The 25,537-nt window shown below is 37.4% G+C and overlaps 1 protein-coding gene across 7 annotated transcripts in view; it reads left to right on the top strand.

Annotated features, from left to right (window-relative positions):
* GXYLT1 (glucoside xylosyltransferase 1) overlaps positions 1-25,537 on the top strand; it is a 58,873-nt gene that overhangs the window by 20,380 nt on the left and 12,956 nt on the right. For 6 of the 7 annotated variants that reach the window (XM_074870370.1, XM_074870368.1, XM_074870373.1 and 3 more), the window contains 5 exons: positions 869-994; positions 1,858-2,109; positions 13,618-13,741; positions 14,050-14,222; positions 15,726-17,606. In XM_074870370.1, the coding sequence (XP_074726471.1) occupies positions 869-994; positions 1,858-2,109; positions 13,618-13,741; positions 14,050-14,222; positions 15,726-15,887 (837 nt within the window). In that variant the 3' untranslated portion in view covers positions 15,888-17,606. Of the gene's footprint in view, positions 1-868; positions 995-1,857; positions 2,110-13,617; positions 13,742-14,049; positions 14,223-15,725; positions 17,607-25,537 lie in introns of those variants that run through there. The other variant, XM_074870369.1, reaches the window with a different exon arrangement.

The following is a 25,537-nucleotide window of genomic DNA, read 5'->3' as shown; positions in this document are numbered from 1 at the left end:
GGAGACCTTATAGTAGCCTTCCAGTACTTAAAGGGGGCCTACATGAAAGATGGGGAGGGACTCTTTATCAGGGAGTGTAGTGATAGGGTAAGGGGTGATGGCTTTAAACTGAAAGAGGGTAGATTTATATTAGATGTAAGGAAGAAATTCTTCCATGTGAGGGTGGTGAGACACTGGAACAGGTTGCCCAGAGAAGTCGTGGATGCCCCCTCCCTGGCAGTGTTCAAGGCCAGGTTGGACAGGGCTTTGAGCAACTTGATGTAGTGGAAGGTGTCCCTGCCCATGGCAGGGGGGTTGGAACTAGATGATCTTTAAGGTCCCTTCCAACCGGAACTATTCTATTCTATGATTCTATGACTGGAGTAGCAGTATTAGAAGCTGACTAGTGTATAGCTGAGGAGGGTTTTACTATTTTTGTGCTTAAAATGTCATACTAGCTATGACATTACTATGTTATACATACTAATATATATACACTAATGTCACGTGAACAGTAACTGTAGAAAAAACCAGGTAAGGTTATTTTAAATTGAGAAAGACTTCATTGGTATTTCTCCTGTGGAAACTACTTAGGAGGGGAAAAAGTTTTATTTGATGTATTTGCTTTTTGTAAATGCTAACTTATTTTACTTGCTCTTACTTTTGTATATGATCTGATATGATGTGTTTTCTTCTTAGTGGCCTGCAGGTGCCACTTTTTGTTCAAATATTTTGAATAGCTGACAGATTATTGTAGTTCAGGAAGCATTTCTGTTATGGAAGAGAGGTGTTGCAATTGTGTTCAATTATCAGTTTGAATGGGATATTGATTTGTTTTTTGTAATAAAATTAACTAAAGTAATTTTTGTGATCTCTTCTTTTCACATAGCTTGATGACTTCCCCTATGAAGGAAGAGTTAATTACACGTTATATCCAATAACATTTCCAACAGAGAGTGCAGCAGAATGGAAGAAATTGTTTAAACCATGTGCTTCGCAAAGGCTATTCTTGCCAGTAAGTTATTTTGTAATAGGACAGTACAGAAGTCTGTTTATGAAATATCAAGTTGTCCTTGTTAATCTAATTTCTGCTTAGTTTTCAATTAAGAACAACTGCTACTCCTAAAAGTTACTTTTATGACATCCTAAAATGCCCTCTGAATTTAACCTTCTTCTGTGGCACTAATACACTATGGAATAAAAGTCCTTTTCTCACTTGCTGCATTATGACACAATGTCCTCAGTGAGAAGTATGAATCATGTCATCCTCTTGGAGGTAGGAAGGATTTATCACACCTCGACTCCACATTTAGTTGGAAATTTTCCTGCATGCGTGGGTCTGAGAAGTGTTGGAGAAAATGAAACAAGAAATGGGCTATTGTTTCCAGAGTGTTTTGTGCAGCCTTTTCTTTGCTTATCTAACATGCTTCAGAAATCGTACTTGAGGCTACGTGAATTACAGCAGTGGCAGCTATCTCCCAATACTGTCTTTTCTGGGGCTCCCTTGCAGCTCTCCCTTGTTTGATTAGATGCACAGGAAAGCAAGGGAACAGGAGTAAGATAGGAGCTCCTATTATGGTAATGTTTCACCTGACCTGCAAGCTACTTCTGAGGAGCTCCGGGATATAAAATGTGGACTGAGTGCCTTTGCGTTACTATTCTATATAAAATCTCCGTTTCACTCTACAGAAATTCTCTAAAATGAGAGAATGGGGAATGATGACAAATTTATTGAGGCAAACTTCCTGTCTAAAGTGAATTTATTTGCATATGACAAAAATGTATTAAACTTTATTGTGTAATGGCAGCAACTTCTGTTTTATGAAGAGAAGCTCAATAAAACTTAAGTGTTTGGTTTTAAATTTCTTTCCCTCACAGTTAATCCTCAAAAATGTGGATTCGCTACTGTATGTTGATACTGACATCCTGTTTTTGAGACCCGTTGATGATATTTGGTCTTTTCTGGGAAAGTTCAACTCCACACAAATTGCTGCAATGGCACCAGAACATGAAGAGCCTCGTATCGGGTGGTATAATCGCTTTGCTAGACATCCCTATTATGGTGTAACTGGAATAAATTCTGGAGTCATGTTAATGAATATGACACGTATCAGAAGAAAGTATTTCAAGGTATGTGCATTTCCTTTATTGCATTTTCTGTGGTTTTACATCTTTTAATTCTAATCCTGTTACGAATTCATGTGGGACATATTTTTCAAAATATTTTTCTTGGAATAATGCTCTAAAAATATGCTGTGTTTAAAAAACACAAGTTAGATATCATTTTAAATGTCATTCACTGTAAGGCTTGGAATTCCTGCATTTCAGGTGTGCTTGATTGTTTTAATTTTTCTTAGTTCTGAGAGATCCTGTGATTTCATACAGTCTGCTGTAAATTACATTTGTCAGTAGATATTCTGCTATTTTTTCTTCACTGTAGAGATCCCAGAAAACAGTTAATGTATACTGTAAAGCTAACTTTAAAAATGTGTGTAGTAATATGACCAGGAGGTGGTGCTAAAACATTTGGTAAGTTCTTCTAACTGTACAGTTTCCAAATTTTCCTCTTTTCACATTGTAACCAGGTGATTATCACCTTAAGTATCTTTTGATAGACTTTGAAGTCATAGTTTTTGTAGAGAAGTTAATCATGGAAGTACTTACTAAAGTAGGCATGTGATTATGCTGGGGGGAAAGTACTCTGTTTAAGAGAAGCTTGATTAGGGAAAAACAATCATGCAGTCAAAAAATATTGGAAGATGCACCTATAAGAGGGGCAATATGAACTTGCAGTAGACATTACTACTTCTCAACCATTTCCAACTTAAAAAAGATTTAGCTTTCATCTTAACATTCTTGCTATGTATTTTGGTTGTGGAAATACAGAGAATTTAAGAAAAATGGAGCATGGATTTTCGGTTGTATTTAAAGTAGAAAGTTATAGTAACTATAGTGTATATAGCTGTAGTTTCCCCAAGAAGAAAACTTTTCTGTATATATCATCATTGGAATCTTGCATTGTCTACTTTGTGTTCCCGATTATAATGTCTGGAGAAATTAAAATATTGAAAAATATAACAAGAAAAATATGGGACTGAAAACTGCATGTTTCTTAACCTCTGACAGTACACTTGTGTAGTGAATTATTTTTAGTACGATAAACTCTGAGGTAAGGTTGGTATTTTATTCATACTGTGCCAGAATTGTGGTTGGGCATCTCAGTAGAACTTAGGTTATCAATCTATTGGAAACTTTATGCATTTTTACTAAAATTGGAATTAAAATTTTCAAAAGTATACAGATTATGTAGAGTTCTAAAAGTGTCTTTTAACTGTACTTTTCTAGAGTACAATATTAAGTTCTTTCTCCCTAACACCTAAAACTGGTGGTTTCTTAAAATGTAAGTCTCTGTATACAGATTTAAGTAGGTGTAATCAGTCATTAGTATTTTGAAATTCAACATGGAGTATTTCGCTGTCCCTTGGTACTAGGGGACTGGAGTATTTTTCAGGTCCTGAAAATATCTGCTACATATTCCTGTTGCTGCCATGTTGTATATTTATTATGCAATGAAACATGTCAGATTGCTAAACCAAAACCAGCCTTGAAGGAAGTGATTTTTTTAAAAATAGCTCTTTGTTATGGGGATGAATATCTGTGATACGTAAAACCTCAGCTGTAAGCGAAGGCACAAATCCATATGATTTTCTCATGATCCTGCTGGCAAACTGCAGTGTACCTAATGTGATGTACAGTTTCTGGCTAAATGGGCCAGTGAACTTACTGTAGCGAGGAAGATTGTGTGTCATCACTGGTTAGGGGAATCGTAACCAAAAAAAGTCTTGAATTGTCCTGAAAACATTCATATTAATGCTCTTTTGCAAATTGCTCAGTATGTACTGTACTAAGCAGGTCTGCTTGATGAGTTCCAGGCTTAGCATTTATACAATAAAGGAAAAGGAACTGCGATTGGAGTGATCTACCCAGTGCTATGCAAGTGTACTAAATATTCAGAATTATGAAAGGGCACTTGAGAAAGAGGCAGAAACAGAGCAAAGCTTCCTGTAGCAAAGCACATTATTCAAAGCCCTTTTTGATGGCTTTAGTTGACAAACATAAAAAAGCAATTAACCCATTCCCCTGCTCTGCTTCAGTTGCTTTAAATGTTAGAAATACAGCATTTTCTGCCCTTAACCATTAGTCATCATTCTTTGGCATCCTTTCCAGAGCTTTACTGTCACTTGAAGCTTAGGCTTCCCCTTCTGTATCTGATGCATGTATATGTCTGGCCGTTGCTTTCGCATGTCTTCTGAACTTCGTACTTGTCCAGGATTGCTTGTGTGTGCACTGTGAACATTCCTCAAACATTTGAGACTAGTGGTGTACATAAAGAAATATTCTTTCACTCTGCTTGATAATAAGAAGTAAGAAAAGAAATAAAAAAGGTGGTGTGTTCTGTATACCTGGGGTTTTGGGGGGTTGTTTGGTCTTTGGTTTTTAGTCTGTGTGTGCAGCTTTTAACAAGGTTGCTAAGAACTTATTTCTTGCATGAATTTCATCTTTTTCTCTCCATTCCTATACCTTTTTTCCCTGCTTTTGTCATCCTGTGCATCTTTCCTGGAGTCTTAGTTCAATTGTCTTGAGCAGGAAACACAGATAGAATGTTTGGATGCATAGTGTTTTGACATATATGGATTTTCCGGTTCAGCTGCAGCATTTTGAAATGCTCTCTTTAGATACCCTTCTTGATTTAAAACCTTTCCCTCGTGTAACAAATGCTGAGCATCTAGGTGAGCATCCAGCTGTTTTGCCTCTGTTTTTGGGTGTTTCTGGCAAGTGTAATGTTTGTTATTTGTTCAGGCTTTGAATTTGTAGAGATAGATACTTTCTCCAGTGTGACTGGCTTGCTAAGACTCTGCGTTAGACCTTACTGCCAGTGATCAACCTACTTATCAGTGGAGACTTTTTGGTATTGGAAGGCTCAGAATTGTTTCTGATGGGAGACTACCTCATGATTTCTAACCCATGCTGCTGATTCAGTCCTTCCACCTATTGGACACACTGGGGAAGTGTCCTGTAGTATCAGGCTACAGGAAGAACTGTTTGAGGATGTCTAGAGAGCTACTAGGTTACCTTAAATTTAGGAATGCTTGATCGTTCTTTTCTCGTATCATAGCTAGATAGTGTAGCCTGGGTAATGACTAAGCAGGAAAAGAGTTTCTGTTGCACAGTATTGATTATTGAGATCTTGGTTTAGAGAGAACTCAGCAGGGGGACTATTTCAGTTTATGCTCCCCTAGTACCTAAAGTGTGATCTCACAAGCTTGCAGAGTATCACAGGGCCCTAAGATGCACAAGCGTTATTACAAAACCTCTGCTGTTCGTGGAGACTTGCAGAGACTTTGTTTTCATCTTCAGGTTCCTTTAATGTCTTAAAAGAAGGATTGGTCAATATGAAAAATTGCAAGCCTCACAGCAAAACTTTGTAAAGGGTTTAGTGTAGTTGAGACTATACACATTAGGCCTGAGAGCGTATGGCTTCTCTTGTGACTGATAGCAACGGAGCTACTGGTCTCAAGCCTTTAGAAGAGAGGTAAATCAAATTCAGCAGTAGTCCTAATAACCCTTGCCACCAACACTGCAGATAATTTTGGACCTTACAGATACTGTCCCATGTTGTGTCCCACTAACTATTCCAGTCAAGTACAGTAGAGTTAAAAAATGCTTCATTGTCTTACAGGAGTATCTAAATTTGTTTATATACATTCAGGAGGCTCAACAAATTCCTCAAGGAGTATGTATATAGGTTCTGATAATTTTTGTATCTTTAAAAAGCTGCCTGTAGACCTTTTTGTATGACTGTCTAGTGACTAGAGCACTTGTCTAAACAGTGGAAGTTTTGGATCAGGATATTTCTCCAATACGATGGATTTAAAAGTGTGGGTTCTTTGTCTATTGTAGTTTCTTCAGTCTGAAATTACAGGGTGAGCTGCTTGAGGCCTTTAAGCATCTATCTTCTGTTGTCACATTGATTTGTGAGAGTCAGGAGGAACCAGAAGATGAATAAGTAAGGAGAACTGGGGACTTATAGGTTATAGTGCTCACCTGTGTAGCAGAAAACCTGTAGTTCTATGTATTGCTCCAGGATTAAGTCGTCTTTTATCCACTTAGTTATTCAAGCCTCAATCTTTTCAGGATTCTCAGGTCTCTTCATTTCAGGCAAGCATCCTAGCTACTTTGCTATCTATGGCGCCTAATGGAAGTTGTCGCTCCTGGTCCTATCTATCATATTTGTCTTGTGTGTTTTGAGACTCTGTGTATATATATAGAGTCCAAATATATGCATTGTATATATACATATATATGCACATGTGTATACGTATATACAGATACGTATGCATGCACGTATGTGTTATTGAATGTAGTGTGGTCATTAAACAGTGCATAACTGGACATAAGACTAGAATTGGTAATGAAGCTTATGATGGTTAGTGCTTGCCTGTTGTCGTTGCTAAACAGCAATGAATGGGAATGTAAAACATGCAAGAGCATTTAGGAGGTAGAAGAGGTAATAGTGGGTGATTTTTTTTAATATTTGTATACATATAGATGTAGATACTTTTAAACTGGAAAAGATGTAGCAGATACCACAGATACAGTGTTGTGACAAAAAGTCCTAGATCAGTGAAGCTTTGTGAATAGAGAACAATGACTTTTATCAAAACTTAGTTGTTGCCTGAGACATAGGCAATCATAGAAGGAAATGAACCCTTAGAAAACCAAACAAGCCCCAAACAAAATAACTCTGGATAGCGTGTGCAAAGGAGAGGTTCATGGGTATGCTTTAGACAAAAAAAGATCAAAGTTCAGAGAGTTTCTATGACCTAAGCCATTATACACTTTTTTTTTAACCTTTCAGTATTGCTTAAGTCTGTAGTTCTAAAAAATATGGTGAGCCTATGCAAAAGCTAATTGCTTCTAAAAGGAAGGCTCCCATCTCTTACCAGCTGCTTTTCCCTGCTTTTCTTATTTACGTTGTCCTAGCCTCTGGTGCTTGTTGGTCCCTTCTATGATTCAATTAAATTTGGTAACAGTAGAAAAAATAAATCCTTTTGCTGGGTTAGTGAAGTAAATCAGCTCACACAAACATCTAGTAAGTGTTAGCACTACACTGTTAATGCAAGAACAGGATAGAGTTGTGTAACCAGAAGGAAGAGGCCTTGCTCTCATTTGGCATGAATAAAATTTAAATTGGTCAACTGTTTGTGGGACAGAGCTCCAGTATGTTTAGTTATTGCTCTATGATTTCAGTATTTTTCCTCAACTTCATATTCTCTTATTAGAATTAAGAGAAAGGTAATACTAGGTTGCTGCAGGCGGAATGTGACAGCTCTTGTAAGTCTGACTTCAGGCTTGGCCAGGCAGAAGTCTTCTAGGACAAAAATCAGTAATGACCAACTAATTAAAGCACAGCATCTAAAAAAAGAAAAAACATGTAGGAGAATATCTTAATGTCTTCATGTATATTTTGTTCTTACACATTTTCTTCCACTCAAACTAGAATTTTGAGAGTTTGTAAGAGCCTGTCTACATCAGCTTGATGTCATGACAGAAATGCCCACTACCAGTGGGGTTTTTTTTCTTAAAACTCTTTAACCTTCTTTGCAACTTACTGAATATTGGACACAAGGTTTATCATTCTGGAAATCTTTAAGGTATCATAGTTATTTTTCTCATATTTACTTGAGTAACTTTTGAAAAGCAATTCTGTCGCCAATTTTGACTGAACTTGAGCATTCTACTTCTCATGCTGTTTGACCTCACTACAAGTTACAGTAGAATTTTGAAGAAGGAGGTTGTATAACTATTCAAATAATTTCTCTTGCCCTGTGATTCCTACACTGGTTTAATTATACATTAGTGTTAATAAATTAATATATCTAAATTGTATTTATATTATTATAACTTTTCTATTTATGCAAATATTGAAATATTTATTGAGCTATTACAGCTTCCCATTCTTAAATCTGATAGCACTATTTGTCAAGTAGCATTGCTTCTAGTCATCTGGCAATGTGATGTATGCTGTTACCTGCTTTGCAGGTCCTTGGGATATACTTTAGATTTCAATGCTATTAAAACTATGAAAATTATATGAAATAATGACTTTAACGATTTCAAGTAATATTTCTATGGGTTGCTCTAAAACGTTATTTACTACTGTGTATTCTCTTACCATGATTATCCCTGGTATCAGTGAGCCAGTTTAATTCTGTTTTTAATTCTTAGCATTAAGTCTAAATTTAAACAATAGGTCAATATTCTATGGATGGCAAAGTACAGGTGAGGGAGTAATCTTTACCCACCATAATTCAGTCTGATTGATTTGCTTTTTGGAAGTTTTGAGCTTGGTGTTAAGCCTGAGTTTTCTTTTGTTTAATCACATTGCACTGAGCCTAATGATAATTCTTGCTAGAGAAGAATTCTCTTGTGCATTTCTTATGCCTGCTCTCATCAAATACTTGCAAGCAATCATAGTCATAAATTTTTTAGGACAGAAGGGACTGTAATATTCCGTTAGCCTTCTTACATAATATAAGCTATAGATCTTTTTTGTATTAATTCTTATCTGAAATCTGATAGTATTTCTTTTTTAGTCTTCAATTCTGAAAGCCCTTCATATTTGATGGCTGAAATGATTTGAGGAAAGACTAAAAACTGAACTGCTCATTTTTGTACTTTTTAGTTTGTCAGTTGAAAGCTTGGAGAAGAAAGTCTTTGATACAATAATGTTGAAAGAACGCAGAGGGAGCCCAGCCATCATTTAATGCACAAAGGCTCAACTTTATTAGTACTCACACTTCTTTTATATCCACAATAATTAGTTCATACATATTGCAAAAAGCAAGCTCCTTATAGGTTGCTAAGGTTAGATACATTGGTTGCTAAGGTTAAATACCAATCTCTCCCCTTATGATTTCTGCAAGGCCTTCTACATAGTCCTGCTTCTGTTCTTTGTTCTTCTTTGATACTTTTCGGTATTCTCCCATCACGTCGCCGTTGTCAGCAGTTCCTCGGTGCTGTGCCCTTTCTCACGTAGCCAGTTGTTAGCAAACTGCTCCACATCTCCCCCGTTTTCTTTTTGCACTTGTGCTAAAAATATTGCAGAGGCAGTCTTCTGCAGGGCCCTTTGCAGAAGATTGACAATACATGGCAACATCAAAAGCACAACCACAATTACCAAGATCATGACCCCCACAGACTTGATCAGAGATATTAACCATCCTGAAAGTCCCCATCCTTTAAACATCCTTGTTAACCAATCTAATCCATCATCTTCTGTTAAATGTTTGACACCATCCTTTAGCTGCTGTATGCTTTTGAAAATAGATTCTGAGTGGTCAGACAAATTCATGCAACACATTCCTTCAAATTCCTCACATCCATGTCCTTGCGCTAAAAGCAAAAAATCAATTGCAGCTCTGTCTTGTAATACTGCATGGTTAACACTTTCTACATCTGCTGTAAGCCGATCTAAAATTTCAGAAGTGCGATTAAGCTCATCTTTTGCCCAACATCCTATCTGTTTTGCTAAGTTCATGGCTTTATTAGCCGCTCCTCCTGGCAAAATAGTTGCAACTAACACCTGTGTAAATTCTGTCCTAAGCAAACATGACTAACACTTGTCACACTAACATTTAATCATTCAATAATTCCCCAAACGTCTGACAGCGTTGCCTAGTAAAGTGAATGTCCGAGTAGACTCTCAAGTTGGGTCAAAACAGGCTGGATCTTCAGCCGCTGTCGATGAGCTTGTCTCTCCTCTGGTGTCATTGGGAGGTGCGGCAGGTTTCGCCCATCTCGCTGGAACCCATGTGGTGCCTTGAAATGACAGGTGAACAGTCTTCCTGGGTCTCGTACTCAGATCCAGTGTTAGCAGGGTCAGGCTTCCTGTGGATCCGAAGCCTTTATTTCCGCGACTCTCCTCAGTTACTGGTCGTATTGTTTGAGTCACTTGTGGCAGAGGCACCAGCTGTGCAATCCGTTGTCCCTGTGCAATCTTTACTGGTGGATTCAGTGTATATGCCATAATATAAATTTCACCTTCATAATCTGCATCAATGACTCCCGGTAAAACAAATAGTCCACATTGTGATGCCGATGATCTTCCTAATAATAAAGCTCCCATGGCTCTCCCATTAATAATGATAGGTCCTCGTACATTCGTAGATATTGTTTGAGGATTATTTGTTAACAGAATAACATCTACTGCTGCTGCCAGGTCCAACCCGAGACTTCCCCGGGTGGCGGGTTGAAGGACTGCGCTGCGGCTGCAATTTTGGTCGTTGCGCGGCGGCCGGCGAACGCGCTCCGTGTGGAGTTTCCCGACCGTCTGCAGCAAGCCACCTCATTATGGGAGTTAGATCGGCAAGTTTGACACCATACATTTCTGGTTGTACAACTCTTTCGTACATGCCCTGGAGCTCCGCATCGGTAACACCGTAGCTGCCCCTTTTTAGGTGTTTGCACTTTAACTGCTGTTGCTGCTGAAGTCTGGAGAGGCGCAAGGGCTGCCATAACCTGACTTTGAGTAGCCTGAGCCTGTTCTTTCATTCCTTCCCCTAATTTCTTTATTGCCTCTACAAGAAAAGCCTGAGGTCCAGTAGGTATCGAGGACGCTTTTTCAAGTGCCTCCTCTATAGTCCAATGTGCCCTTAATGTATTCAATAAACTCTTTGTAGCAGGATTGCCATTTTGTGAAATACACTGTTTTAAGAGAGCACCCTGCATGTAGAGAGGTACTCTTGCTCTTTCAATTGCATTTACCAACTTATCTACAAAACTGCCCAAAGTCTCTTCTCTCCCTTGCTTAATCCCCATATACATTGGAACTCCGCCTGGCTCTTTCACTTGTTCTATAGCTTCTCTCACTAACCTCATTGCCTCTCTCACTTTATCCGGACCGAGCAATGCTTGAGCTTCTACTCTAGCATAAGGTCCTAACCCCATTAATTCATCCATTGTAACCCCTTGTAATGGATCTCCTGCTTGCCGCTGTACCGCTATCGATTCTAACACTTTCGCTTGCCAATGCGCATTAAACAACAACCACTGACTAGGAGAGAAAATTAACTTTGCTATACCCCGACAATCTGCAGGCAAAAGAAGTTGAGTGCTCCAGAGATAATCTAACATTTGACGAGTCGGTTCACCAGTAACACCATAAGAACTCACTGTAGAGCGCAATTGTGATAAAAGCTTCCAATCTAATGCCGTAACAGTAGCATTTAGTCCACCAGCTGGGTTCGGCTGAAACTGAACTGGAAAAGCCATTGCTGTCGCCATCTGAGTCATCTCCTCATCCCCTTTTTCTAGCCCCTCTCGTGCCAATGCATTCCAAGCCCGACACCTTTCTTTAGCGATCTCTATCCCCAGCCCATCTTCTGAGCCAGGAGTAGAATTCTCGCTTTCCGGCGTCACAGTCTGGCTGGACGCGTCAGGGCTACTCAGGGCAGAAGCGGGGGGAGCGGTAGGGAGAACTCGTTCTGAGCTTTCCTGTCCCGTCTCTTCGGAACGTAAAGGTGGTAAAACAAGCTCACGAAACGCAGGCGGTAATGGCCACTTAGTTTCCTCCTCCCCATATCTGGTGTTTTTCTCTTTTGCCGCAATTGCGCCCTGTGCAGCTCTTTTTTCAGCCTGATACCTTAGCAATTCATTATGAACCACCCTCCATAACTTTCCCAACTTTTTTGCTGTCTTATCATCATTCAATGTTAATTCCCATAACTTATCTCCAAATTTTCTCCATTCCGATAACTCATGAACTGTATGTGGATTAATAAAACAACCTTGCTCTACCCCATAAGCTAAAAGCCCCTGAAGATCCTTTTTTACATCTATTCCCTCAACCCGGCGTTGTGCCAGCCAGGATGCAAATAAATCATATGCTGCTTGCCTGTCCATACCTGAATTTTTCCGTTGCAGCCTTTCCAGGTCTCGGCAGCACGTATCAGCAGGGCTCACCTCTTATGACACCCTGGGCGCGGGCCTTTTTAGTCGCCTTTCGCCGTCCTCGCTGCTTAAGGACCTGAACAACCTTCTCTGGTCTTTATCCTTCGTGGTGCCTTATACGTCCTTTGGCACGTATCACGTCGCGGTCACCATTTGTTGAAAGAACGCAGAGGGAGCCCAGCCATCATTTAATGCACAAAGGCTCAACTTTATTAGTACTCACACTTCTTTTATATCCACAATAATTAGTTCATACATATTGCAAAAAGCAAGCTCCTTATAGGTTGCTAAGGTTAGATACATTGGTTGCTAAGGTTAAATACCAATCTCTCCCCTTATGATTTCTGCAAGGCCTTCTACATAGTCCTGCTTCTGTTCTTTGTTCTTCTTTGATACTTTTCGGTATTCTCCCATCACGTCGCCGTTGTCAGCAGTTCCTCGGTGCTGTGCCCTTTCTCACGTAGCCAGTTGTTAGCAAACTGCTCCACACAATAATTTAAAAACTGAATATTTTGCTCCTGGTAATACTTTCTGTTTCTTAACATGGTGTTTCTGTATACAGATCCCAAACCGTGCTGGAGTTCTAATTTAATTTTTTTTTTTTGGTCCACTTGGCAAAAAAGAATCAAGGGTACAATCCTGTACTTGTTCAGGTATTTTCTCTCTGGGACTTTGTTATTCCATCCTTACTTTTCCAACTGAAGTGGAGAGGTACAGAGTGAGCAGCCTTGTTCCTTTTCTGATCTAGTTGAACTTAAATGTGGTGTAAATATAAGAAATAAGCTTTAGAATATGTAACCTGTTACACTGCAGATGGTGACCCCTTTGGTAATGTGGAGTTCAGAGTAGACCAGCTTACTCCAAGTAGCACCTCCTCAGCCAGAAACTTAGAGGAACTCCTCCTTTGAAGTGATTTTGCTAAATCAAGAATTTGGGAATTAAGTAACAGCTGTTGGTTTAGAGTCTTCCTGCCTTTTGCTAGTGAAAAGTTGTGTCTTTGCTGTGGAAGTTCAAGTTCAGTAACTAAAAACTTAGTTCAACTCAATGAAAATTCTTTTGAAAACCTTTGAAGGATTTCCATATTTTTGTACGCTGCTTTGTCGCCAATATTTTTTAGCTGTATGTGTTTGGAACCATTTAATAATTTTATATTGATCTGTTTTGAATTTTTGACATTAACTTTAAAACCTGTGTATATTATCACTGTGGTAAAAACAGAGAAATTGCGTGAAGTGTGGATATTTAAATAGTGCCCATCTACATGCATGTATCTCTTAAATGCAGTTTTTATGTTGGATCCTACTGCTGTATTAAAAAACCTTGCTGTTTCTTAGAACTTTTGGTTTAAGATGTTTGAGGGAAATCTTGAAGACCAAAATTTAATGTGGCAGTTCAATAGAATTAGGAGAGGCATATAATTTTCTTTACAATAATTGAGAAATAAAGCATATTGGAAATGTCCATAACTATTTTCCTTAGATGTGCTCATTTGTTTAAAAGGAGGAAATCATCTATACATTTGAGATTGTAACTTTGAAAAGCAAATTACTCTGATTGTGTAGGGTAGTTCCTTCTTTATAGGCATAATTGTCCTGAATGTGTGTTTTGCTTTGGTTTGTTTAATAGAATGATATGACACCAGTCCGATTACAGTGGGGAGAAATTCTTATGCCATTGTTGAAGAAGTACAAGCTGAACATAACATGGGGCGATCAGGATCTATTGAACATTATGTTTTTTCACAATCCAGGTAAATACACATTCATTCTGAGTCTGATGTGACAAAGCTGATCTTCTCTAAGATGTTGAAAAATCCAGGAAAACACTCTTAGCTGACATCTTCAGTGAAAGTATTTAAGGGACTTTTCACTAATTCTGTTTTCTGAAAGTGTTTACTTTGAGAGACAGCATTGGAGCTTGCTAGACTGTAATCAGCTGTTAGATTTCAAAACAAGTGTACAGAAACTTATGACGCAGCCTTAAGAAAAAAAGAGAAGATTAGTGTATTTCCTGAAATGATTTTGGTACTTAATCCAGGGTTTTAATTTTTCTGCACAGAAAGTCTTTATGTCTTTCCTTGCCAATGGAATTATCGGCCTGACCACTGCATCTATGGAAGCAATTGTAAGGAAGCTGAAGAAGAAGGTATATTTATTCTTCATGGAAACAGAGGTGTTTACCATGATGATAAACAACCGACTTTTAGGGCTGTCTATGAAGCAATAAAAAATGTAAGTGTTTTCAGCATTGTACTTGCACAAAGTCATTTTTTTAATGTTATCTACAGTGTTGCATGTAGTTTCCAGGTTTTGTTAATACTTACTTTGATTGCAACAAAGTAACTTTTTACTCTTTTAAGTGATGTTGAGTTTTTCACCAATTTTTCCTTCACTGCTTGGATAGAATTCCAGTGTATTTATTTTGTGATGAGCATCTTTCGAAACATAGTATAGACTATGTCTAGGTTAGGATTCTAAAACATCGCCTGTAGTTGTAAATGTCTGTTTAAAAGGCTTTATTCCCGTTCCTTTAATAAATACATCTAGTAAACTGTATGAGCATTTGGAATCACCAGAACCCTCGTTTTTCTGGAGATTTTAAAATGCAGGAAAAAAACCCCTACTTCTTCCCAAAGTTTGTATGTATTTACTGCAACATTTTAATATTTAATTGTAGATAGATTTGGATTGTAGAAAATATTTTTTTTTAATACTGTGTTTTGACCTTTTCTGGAGATTCAGCGTATTAATATGTTGCTGTTTCTTTAAATACTAAGCAAAATTACTTCTTTTCATTCTGCAAATAAGTCATCTAATAAACTATTTATCACTACATCAGTATACTCGCTGAAGAGCTGTAAAATTTAGCACTGATGCACATTTTAATGTAGCAGGCTATTGTGTGTGTATAACCTTCAAAAATCAATAGTATATTTTAATGGTGCTTTATTACATGTTGTCATATGGATATAAAAATGAAGAAAAGTACTTTTGGGGGTCTGAGAATACATTGCAGGGAAAGTGAATGTGTTTCCATAAAAATACGATTTCTTTGTTTCCTTTGTGCATTGTCAAAAACAGAAGAAAAAAATTATTTCTTTTTATTTATGAACCCATTTGGTTTATGAATATGTCAGAGAAACTATGTAAAACACTGATGATTCAGTGGTAATAAGATGAACAAAATTATGTTACTTTGAAATGCTGTTTTAGCTTATCATTTGTTTATAAAAAATATTGCACTGTTGAATTAATGACTTCTTTATTTCATGTCCATGTTAAACCTAGTATGTGTTTTGACCATCATTCAGTTTAATGAAAGTTCACAGTACCACTTCTCATACTGTTGTTTCATTATAATTTGATAAGAATTGTATTCCTTAAAAGTTATATGTCATCCAGGAAAATTAGTGTTCAACAAACAAATAACCAGAAATCATTTTAGATCCTTAAATTTTTAATTTAATAAGGTAACTTTAAATTTTCTCCTTGCCTGTCTGGATATATTAATTTGCCTACGTTTTAAGAAAAAAAAAAAAAGTCTTGTTTGTTAGGCTTATTGAAAATATTAGAGATGTTTTTCAGATACTGCATTCAGGACTTCTTGAAAACATTTAATAAATCTTTAGATAGCAAATACGATGTTCAAAGGCATTTTTATAACTCTTTAATAACTCTGAATAATGGCACTCTTCCGTATTGACCTTAAGTCTTCTTTTCTTAACCTCTTGACAGTATTCATTTGGAGATGATCTGGTTCATTCCCTGTTGCAGCCCCTAGAACTGGAATTACAGAAAACCATGCATACGTACTGTGGAAGAGTATACAAAATGTTCATAAAGCAGCTAACAAAAAGTATAAGACACTTGTATGCCAGAAGATCAAAGGGAAGGTGATTTTTACTCCAAGCTGTTGAATCAAGAGACTTAATTAACATGCTGGTCAAAAGGTGCAAAAATTCTAATATGGCTTGGATCGGCTCTTAATGTGCTCAAAGTTTACTAGCATACATAGAAATGAAGAAAATATTCGTGTAATGAAGAACAGGAACTTTTTTCTGCAAAGGTGACTTTTTGCTCTTTTGAAGTTTAATCACTGATGATGTTTATCTTGGATCCAATGATTTGGGTGTTACTGGCTTCTATGGCCAGTAGTTTTAGTCTGCATAATTATCTCATAGTTATTTCATGATCAAATGAACAAGTAAGAAATGAAGATGGCTCTATTTGGGAGTGTACCTCATATATTGTCTAAAATTCTCTTAAACTGTGAATGTAGCAATAACTGAGTCAGCAGCACTAACCTCACTTTAAAGGTGTGAACCTTTATGTAAACAAAGTTGTTTACACGTGCAGAAAATATTCTGTTTTCAAAGAAATGTGATATAATTATTGACAATCTGTATGTGCCTTTATATGTTCATCTCTTACATGTTGAAGTACTGTTTTGACAATCTTATTTGGCACTGCACATTATAAATGCAATTTTCTGAGAAATGAATAACTAGTATGTGATACTAGTTTTCTCTGTCAGTAGATACGGAGACTTTTTAATATACATACAGCATTTGTTTCAACATCATTGAGCCATCATGGCCAAAACACAGAGGGTTTTTTTTAGCAAAAATTCAGCTTGAAGATGTCCATCTTATGATACTTTATAAAATTGCATGGTTTTGCAGCTTTATATGGCATTTTGGAAGTAGAGGAAAAAAAACCAAACACGGTGGAAAGCTGTTGCTGTTGTATTTCCTTAATAAGAGTTATTACCTGATGATTATTATAGAGTGTTTAGTACCTAAAAGTGACGACCTGTAATAAGAGTACTGATTCTTCATCAGACTGTATATTAGATGGGTTTCTTAGAGAATATATCCTGTTACCATATTTTTTTAATAACATGGCTTTAAAATAGTTTTGGGGCAGACCCTCAACTACATGAATGCATTACTGTCTGTAGGGTGATAATGATTTATAACAGGTAAGGATTAGGCTTTCTTTAGTTACCTTAGTGAAAAAAAGTTCTGTTTATATAATACAAACTTTTTTTCAGAGAAAAACATGAAGAAAAAGACTGAGTTCTAGTGTTACAGTAAAATATTATTTAAACTTGCATGGTATGAAATGTATTTGTAAAGTATATTTGATCTTGGATAACATGTCTAACTGAGATGAAGTCTTCATAAAGTGAGTTTTTGGATTCCATAAAAGTTCCTGTATTGAACATGGAGGATCCACTCACTGACTTGCACCTTCATCCCAACCCCGTTTTAGAAGCTTAATTTTTGTGGCTGTTTCTTTGTTAAAGGCAGGCTGGCTCTGACTCCCAGATCTGTGTGAGCTGGATGAATGCTTTAGCAGTACAAAAACACACTCCACTGTAATCAGAGTTTATATTCTGCTTCTAATCTCCCTGCTGGCTCAGGGTGTAAATTTCTGGGATGGAAACTAGGAAGCGGTCTGCCTCACATGTAGTTACAGTCTCCTTTCTTTGCTATGTAACCTTTTGAAGTCTGAAAATCTAGACATCTGTGTGTGAAGGTGAATACTGTTATTGACTAATTTTACAATATACAATGCATTATTTTTTTACATAAATACTGATTTTTATATCAATTTGTCTTCAGCTTTTTTTTTACCTGTACTGTGTGTTTGTATTCTTTCGGCCTGTTTCTTGTGTTTTGTATTTGCAGAAACTTTCAGTTTTGAATTTATTTTGTGTTGTATGCACGTGAAGTGTGAAAACCCAGTGAAACATTTTAGAAAAAAAGTGGAGTGTTAACATTAGCATCAACCTTTCCACTTAAATTTCATTTTTTGTGGGGAATTAGAACAAAAGGGGTTAATATTGAAGCTTATGGTAGGATAAAAATTGTTACTTTGTGCTTATTTCAAGAGTTCTTTACTTAGCATATTACAAGTAGCAGAATATATTGACTTATGCCATAGTTTTTGTTTAATTTTTATTAATATTTACTTAAACTGCTCACCTCAATTATCCATTTCCAAGTAACACTCATAAACACTCTAGAGATCTTAAAAAACAGCAAGTGCTTAGTAGCTTCTGTTAAGTAACTCTCCAGAGTATTTGTCTGTTTCAAATAAATTTTTAGTTCTGTAATCCCTATGTCTTAGATTTAGAAAGATGACCTACCTTCAAAACCAAATCTGACTTGCAAAGAAAACATCTGTAGAAAGTAAGAAGTCTGGAAAATCAAGTAGTGGGATAGAAACCCAGTATACTCCCAAACATTTTAATACCTGATTTGTAAGGTTATAGGCACATAAATATAGAAACCTACATTTAACCTGTGAATCTTTATTGCTGTCCAGTTTTAGAAACATTGCTTTTTCTGCAGACATAGTAAGTAACCAACAAAGCAGGACCTGACAAATTATTACTGATTTATTTTTACTGATTTATTTATTTAAAATTATGTAATGATAATGGAAGTATAAAGTTTTGTAGAAAAATATAAACATTGGGAAATGTTCATTCAGGTTAAATTAAGATAAATCTGTCTTCATGCTTGGTTTGTCTCTATATCATGGTACTATTATTCTGTCTCTTTTTAAAGGCATCAGTCTCATGGTGAGATGAAGATGTGTTGTCTCGTTGATATGAAATTCTATCTGTCTTTGTAGGTAGAATGAAAGGCCAACTTTAATGAGACTGAAACATCCTTATTTATGTTACTTGTACCTTTGCCTGTTAATAAGGCTGTATAAGCCTTATTGTGGTGGTTTGACCTTGGCTAAATGCCACGTACCCACCAAGTCGCTCTATCACTTTCCCCCCCTTTCCCCTTTTTTTCTCAATAGGGCAAAGAAGGGAAAGAAAATAAGATAGGAAAACAAAACAACCCTTGTGGGTAAAACAACAGCAGTTTTAATATAAGCAAAGCGAAGCAAAGGTCCGCGCGCGGAAGCAAAAAAAAGAAAACAGATTTATTCTCTACTTCCCATTAACAGGCGATGTCGGGCCTTCTCAGGAAGCAGGGCTCCAATACGCGTAGTGGTTGCCTCGGAGGACCAAGGGTGACCCCACCCCCTTCCTCCTTTCTCCCAGCTTTATACTGAGCAGACGTCATATGGTATGGAATATCCCTTTGGTCAGTTCGGGTCAGCTGTCCTGGTTGTGTCCCCTCCCAAGATCTTGCCCACCCCGTCCCACTGTGGCGGGGGAAATGTCAGAAAGAGCCTTGGTGCTGTGTAAGCACTACTCAGCAGTAGCCACAACACCAGTGTGCTATCAACACCCTGCCAGCTCCCAGCATAAAACACAGCACCCTGAGGGCTGCTACAGGGGAAAACCAATTCTGGCTCAGCCAGACCCGATACACTTATGAAAATGTCTTTCCAGTGATTTGTAATTTTGCCAAAATTTAGACTGAAGGTGACCTGTAATGGCAGTTGAATTGGTTTTGGTAAGCTTTTCATTTAAACTTAGAAAGGTTAAGAGGTTTAGAAGACAAAAATAGTTTTCCTTATTCTGATCTTAAACAGATTTTAAAGCAATATGAAGTTGCCTTTTGCTGGTTTTGACCTAAATTTGGTCTGGCAAAATGTTGTTTGGAAAACTGAACTGTCAACATTTTTGTTACTTTGTACTAGGTTTCTGTCCTTATTAGACATACTTCAACCATACAGGCTTTCCACCTTCTGTCTGCACTTTCCACAACAGAATGACTGAGAGGACAGTCGTCTTTCTTTTCCTTCCCCCAAATTATACTTCCCATCTAGACAGCATGGAAAAGGAAATAACTGCAAAATAGTGGTGGGAAGAGTGAAGGGTGTGGGTCTGCTTGGAGTGTTTAAAAGCAAAGCATGTAAGAGGCAAAGCTGAAGGTGTCATGAATTGTCTATATGTTGCATTATTGGGCACTCTTGTGTGAAAACAGAAACGAAGCACCGCTGCTTATTTACTCACATTTATGGGTGTGATGGTATTTGTAGTGGATTAAATGGGGTGAAACTGAGGGGTAAAATCAGTCTTCTACCCTTTTAGCTTATCTGTAGAAAAACATTAGACTTCTGGTTTCTCCTACCTGATTTATAAAGCTGTCTCCAAACACATGGACATATCTAGAATTTCCATTTCTTAGAAGTTTTGAGTTCTTTTTCATTGTCTAGTTTGTTTCAAATTAAAAGATCTTCAACTATCAAGCAGGTTTAACAATACCCATTTGCTGACTATATAATTTTTTATTTTGACCTGGTTAAGTGGAATATTCCTGCATAATTTAAATGAGTGTGTAGGCTATTTGCATCTTCATTATTTTTTTAACAAATTTGCCATTTTGAATAGTTGCTATTTTTACATTCTCTCTTGTGGTATCTAATGTGATTACCAGTTATCATAGCTTCCTTGCCCATTTCACTGCTTTGTGAATGGATGGCATTTGGAATAGCTCCATAATTTTGTGTATTAAAATAAGTTGCAGAGAACCATAATGTGAGGGTATGGCTTTTACTTTATTAGCAGGAAGTGAATTCTTTTGTAGCATAGACAGTAGAAGTATGAAGTAACGGGAAGGTACTTCTCATCACCGTGGATCTTGGAACAAGTCTTAGATGTGTCTTAGGTGGCTGTTACTGTCAGTCTGAGCACCTCTGTGCACAGAAACACTCAGCAGTGATGTCATAACTTGTATTGTTGAAAAGGGACCTTAAGTATTTTTCTGTTTCTTTTTTGGCACTTCAGTTCTGTCCAGCTGAATTCCTCTGTATATTTGAGAAGAATAATGTAAATTCCTACAAAGTTTTGCACTTTGTTACCTACTCAAGTTGCCCAAGCAGTTAAAGCATGACTCCAAGTTTAAAAAAATGAAATGCAAGTGTATGCACTTCAGGTTCCCTTACAAAAAAACTTGTTGGATCCAAGTTTAGCTCTACAGAGAAACACTTACAACTTGCTTTCTGTATTTAACTGCCAAATCTTAAATATTGCAGGATAATTTCCTATAGAAATGCAGGTTGCCTTACAGTTGCATTGTAGTCCTAGTAGACTACTAGAAACTATTACTGAGGTTTAAAAACAGAATATGTTTGCAGAGGTAATAGTGAGTTTTCCACTTCAGGAAGTGAGGACAAAATCTCATTTTATAGTACTTCTCAAAATTTCTCTCTTGTAACCACTTACTGGATCTATATAAGAACAGCTTGTCCTCCAAAGTTGTCATAAAATTTAAAAAAATTTTTAAGCTTCTGTGGGCCTATTAAAATTTTAAGTTTCTTGAAGAAATATTAAGTAATCAGAAATTCTTGCACTGAAGAAGTTCAGTTGTGTCTCTTCAGTTTTGCTGTTGCTTTATGCACAGCCGCATTCAGTTTTTTAGGGAGTCCTCATTTAAACTTATGAATGTGCATCTTCCTGTGTATTTGCTAGCAAGTTTCTACAAGTCTTCTTTCTTCTCCCCTCCATCTTTTCCCTGCACTGCTTTTAAAAGATAATCACTAAGCTCTTCCTTCATTTGAATGCTTATAAAAATTACAAGAGATACTATTACAGGTCTCTGCAAAGAGTAGTCCTGCTGTAGTTGGATTTTTTTTTTTTTCTTCAGATTACTATTTGAGGATGTTCAGGTAGGAGGAATTTTTGAGCATTCAGTAAAGTCGTCGTGTTTCTTGAGTGATCAAGTGGTAGTTTCTTCCCTGAAGCAATTAATATTGTCCCTGGCCTCTCTTATGATAGATGCTTGGTTGCTGTCTGCCTACTTGATCTATATGATTGCATGTTCCTTTAATCAAAGCAGTGAATGTCACTTCTTTTAAATTTGGATTTTAAACACTCATCCCATATCTGGGTGCCAGCTTAGTTGCACAAACCAGGGATCTAGTCTGTTTCCATTTTTAGATGTCCATCTTTGATTTCATTTCTGTTTTAGTTTCCAGCTGGACCCGTAGGGATAAAATTATGAGATAACAAGGAAGGCAGAATTTTTAAAAACAGCTTAGAGAACTACAGATCTCTGAAAAATCATTAACAATTTTGAAATAGTGTTCTATCCTTGAGCCTAATTTCTGATTTGGTAGATGTAAGGATTAGCATCCTTGGTTCAGTCAAATCATTTGACTTTTCTTATATCAGCCCCTTATGTGGAGGGACAGCCAGGTATCTCTTAAAGGACTGATTCCTTATTTCCTTTCAACTCCAAGGAAAGGAACAGCAGCTCTTTAGCTGTAAGTCATTGCTGAGGTCCTCTGTATTCCCCTATCTAAACTCTTTGAAACCAGTAGTAACTGTCCCCTTGCTGCTATTTAGTGATAGTGTTTTTAGTGGTTTTTCTAATGGTCATGCTGTAAGGGGAGGGGAAAAGATACAGTTATTCATATCTCTTTGTTAGTTCCTGCCCTGTTTCTTTAGAATTCTGCATGACACTTAAAAAACAACCAACCAACACCCAACTTTCTGCATGTGGGTCAAAGTCAGAGGAGAATAAACTTGATAGCTTCTCCTCCCACATTAATGCCTTCATTTAGGAACACTCTTTCGCTGGTCATGGGCCTTACTCATAAATTAAAAATCAAGACAGTTTCCTTGCTCTGTTTATCAAAACAGATCTGCAAGAGCAGGACTCATCAGGTTTGATATAGTTTATTGCTGTTTTACGAGTGCCAAACTTGTAAGATACAGGTATATTATGTTCCCAAAGTAAGTCTGTTAGAAACCTGTAAAAATATAATCAACCTTAAGTCTAGACTTTTAAGACTTGTGACTGCTTTTAAGGTACCTGTTGAACTGATATTCTCATATTCCCCTTCTTCCCTCGGTGCTGTTTTCTACAGATAGTTTATTGATTTGTTTGTTGTTTTAGAGCAAAGCAAAAATTTGGGAGTTTGCTTTAATAAATGTCCCCTTGAAACCAAACAGAATTTTGCTAGGGAAGGAAAGGGAGTGTGAAGTTTGTTTGCTAGTGAATTGTTTCTGTGCTTCAGACTTCTGTAAGGTCATGGAGTGCAAATGTGGAACTTACCTGTGACTTCCTCACTGCTTGGAGTACTGCTGCTAGATTGCACTGTCTTTAATTTCCTCACTTCTAGCATCGAACACTGATTTCTAAAAATGCTTTTTTGTGTATTCCTAAAAGGCCTTTCTATTTTATCTAGTTTGTATTAAATTATTAAACCAACAATTTATTAGAATAGCCTAATTTATTTTCTACTACCTTCATATTCTGGGAGGTCAATTGCCTATTCTTCCTTTGGGTCATTTAATATCATATTCTCATTCTCAGAGTTATAATCTGGGTACAACAGGTTCATTTTTTCTTTTATGTCTATGTCTTATGAATCTTAATGTGCTGCCAGTCATTTGTGTACACATTTTACTAGAACAATTCACATTAAATCAGTCTGTAATATTCATATGAATTACTTTGAAATACAAAAGTAGTTCTAGAAGTTATCCTAAACTGCAAATCTTTGTGGTTGAATTAATGAGTATTTAGGGCATGGGGGCATGGGTTTTTTTTAGGCTTCCTAGAAAAGTAAAGCAATATAATCAGTTTTAAGTCCTGATTTAAGACTAGGAAATTAAATCTAATTAAAGCTGATGTTTTAGCCTTATAATGCTAACCTACTGTGTCTCACTGAGCAGCTGGTGCCTAGGAGACACTCCGCTTGCCTGTTGAATATTGTGAAATTTGAGAAGTATGATATCATGCAGTTTCTGACTAGTCACTGGTACTCTTTTTTATTTTTCATTTAAAAATATTTTACAATGTTTTATTGTTTTGTTTTACATTTTTATACCATCGTGTTATCCAAAGTGAACCAGGATTGTAGCTCTAAACTCAAGAAATAAAATCCACTTTTGCTACCCAGGGTGTGTTATATACTATATTTGTCTTTTGAGTTGATATTTTTCACTTGTCTAGTCAGTAAACTTGATGTATTGGGGCTTTACTACCTGTCATGGGCGCTCGTCTTTCCTGCTTGCTGTTCCTTGCTTGCCTCCTTTTCCTACTACCCCTCCAGTCTCCTTGATGCCTGTCTTTTCCAGGAGTTGGTATCACTCTATCTGTTCTTCTCATGATGCTCTTTCTGGATCTTGGTGGCTGGTACACCCATTAGCCAGTATTGCTTCTGCCACCGAGTACGTGCTTTCAGAACTGGGCTGTTTGCTGTGATAAGCTAACTGTACCATTTCAAGCCAAAAGGGTACCCTGGAGTGGCTTCTCGATCCAATGTCGGGGGAGGTTTCTGTATGATCCCAAGAGCGAGATTAAGACACAAAAGAGGTCAAATGCCGTATACCCAAAACAGTTTTTATTATTAAAAGTGAAGAGTGGTAGCGATAGGACAGAATGGAAGGAAAAGGCAGAAATCAAGCAAGCATCCAGAATAGAGTTGCAAGAATAGTCACCACCATGGATCCAGTGGCGTTGATTTGCGGAAACAGACTCTACAACTCGGAGAGAGTTATAAAGCAGGTATGTCTACTCTGGTGCCAGGGTGCAAGGGGATTTCTCCACAAAGCTTGCACTCCCCCAGCACATTTTACCAAAAACTTATAGAGTGTGGATATACATATTCATTAGATTACATAATACAAACATACATATGCATAAGTAAGGCTGGGTTGGTTCAAAAGGCTGCTGTCAGCAGTTTATGTTATCTTTGCACCTGCGCATTGCCTCCTGGTGGGCATCCTCGGGGGGTCTTTTGGAGGAAGGCTCACAGTCTTCCTCACCTTGTACTTTTCCTCGGAGCATGTGCAGATTCTCTTAGCCAATTTCTTGAACAACAAGAGTGGTTTCAGCCGGTTTATTCATTCTATCTTATCTAAAAGTATCAGTGTATCAATTTCTACTGTCCATATATGGCTATCTATTCACTACAAAGACTAAACTAGTTAGAGCACATCTGCTTTCCAAGGACAAGAAACATAATTTTGTTGAACATAGTAATTCTTGCTAAGTTTCCACAGAAAACTGCTTGGTTTTGATGAACACAGTAGTCCTTGGTAAGCTTCCACAGAACAGTCAGGGCAAGCAGGATTATTAAGCAATATTCAGAAATCATTATAAGTTGCTATAAGTAAGTTGCAAAGTAGGTGATCATTTCCTTGTATCAGCGTCCCATTGGTCCTCAGTCTTCGGCAGTAGGTGCACACACAGCAAAGTTTTCTGTCATCTTTTAAGTTCATCTTATCAGCTGATTAGCATACTAGATGAGGAGGGGCAGGTGTTCCACAAACTCATTTCCATGAGAGACGAGGAAAAAGGTGGATCATGGGTTCTGCACATGCATTGAGGGGAAAATGGGGTGCACCACCCCTTGTCCAGCTGAGTCAGTGGTCATACCCACCCTGCCCACCTTTGTTATTCCTCTGTTCCCACAGGTTTTTGCTGACTTCATGCTTCTTGAGCAATCATCCTGCTTCTAGGGCAGATTCTTATCAGTTCTTGTCACCTCTTCAATGGTGAAGTCAGTAGCAAGGCAAGCATGGCATCTGGCGTACACAGTAGAGCCACAAAGTATTGGGCTTAGACAATGGAGCCAGTGATTAGTGGTACTTGTGTTTGAGGGGAAACATTTGGCTT

This window comes from Strix uralensis, chromosome 5, assembly GCF_047716275.1.
Source record: "Strix uralensis isolate ZFMK-TIS-50842 chromosome 5, bStrUra1, whole genome shotgun sequence".
In the NCBI taxonomy this organism is placed as follows: domain Eukaryota; kingdom Metazoa; phylum Chordata; class Aves; order Strigiformes; family Strigidae; genus Strix; species Strix uralensis.
Note: the sequence above shows the minus strand (reverse complement) of the source record. Positions and strands in the feature narration are given on the sequence as shown.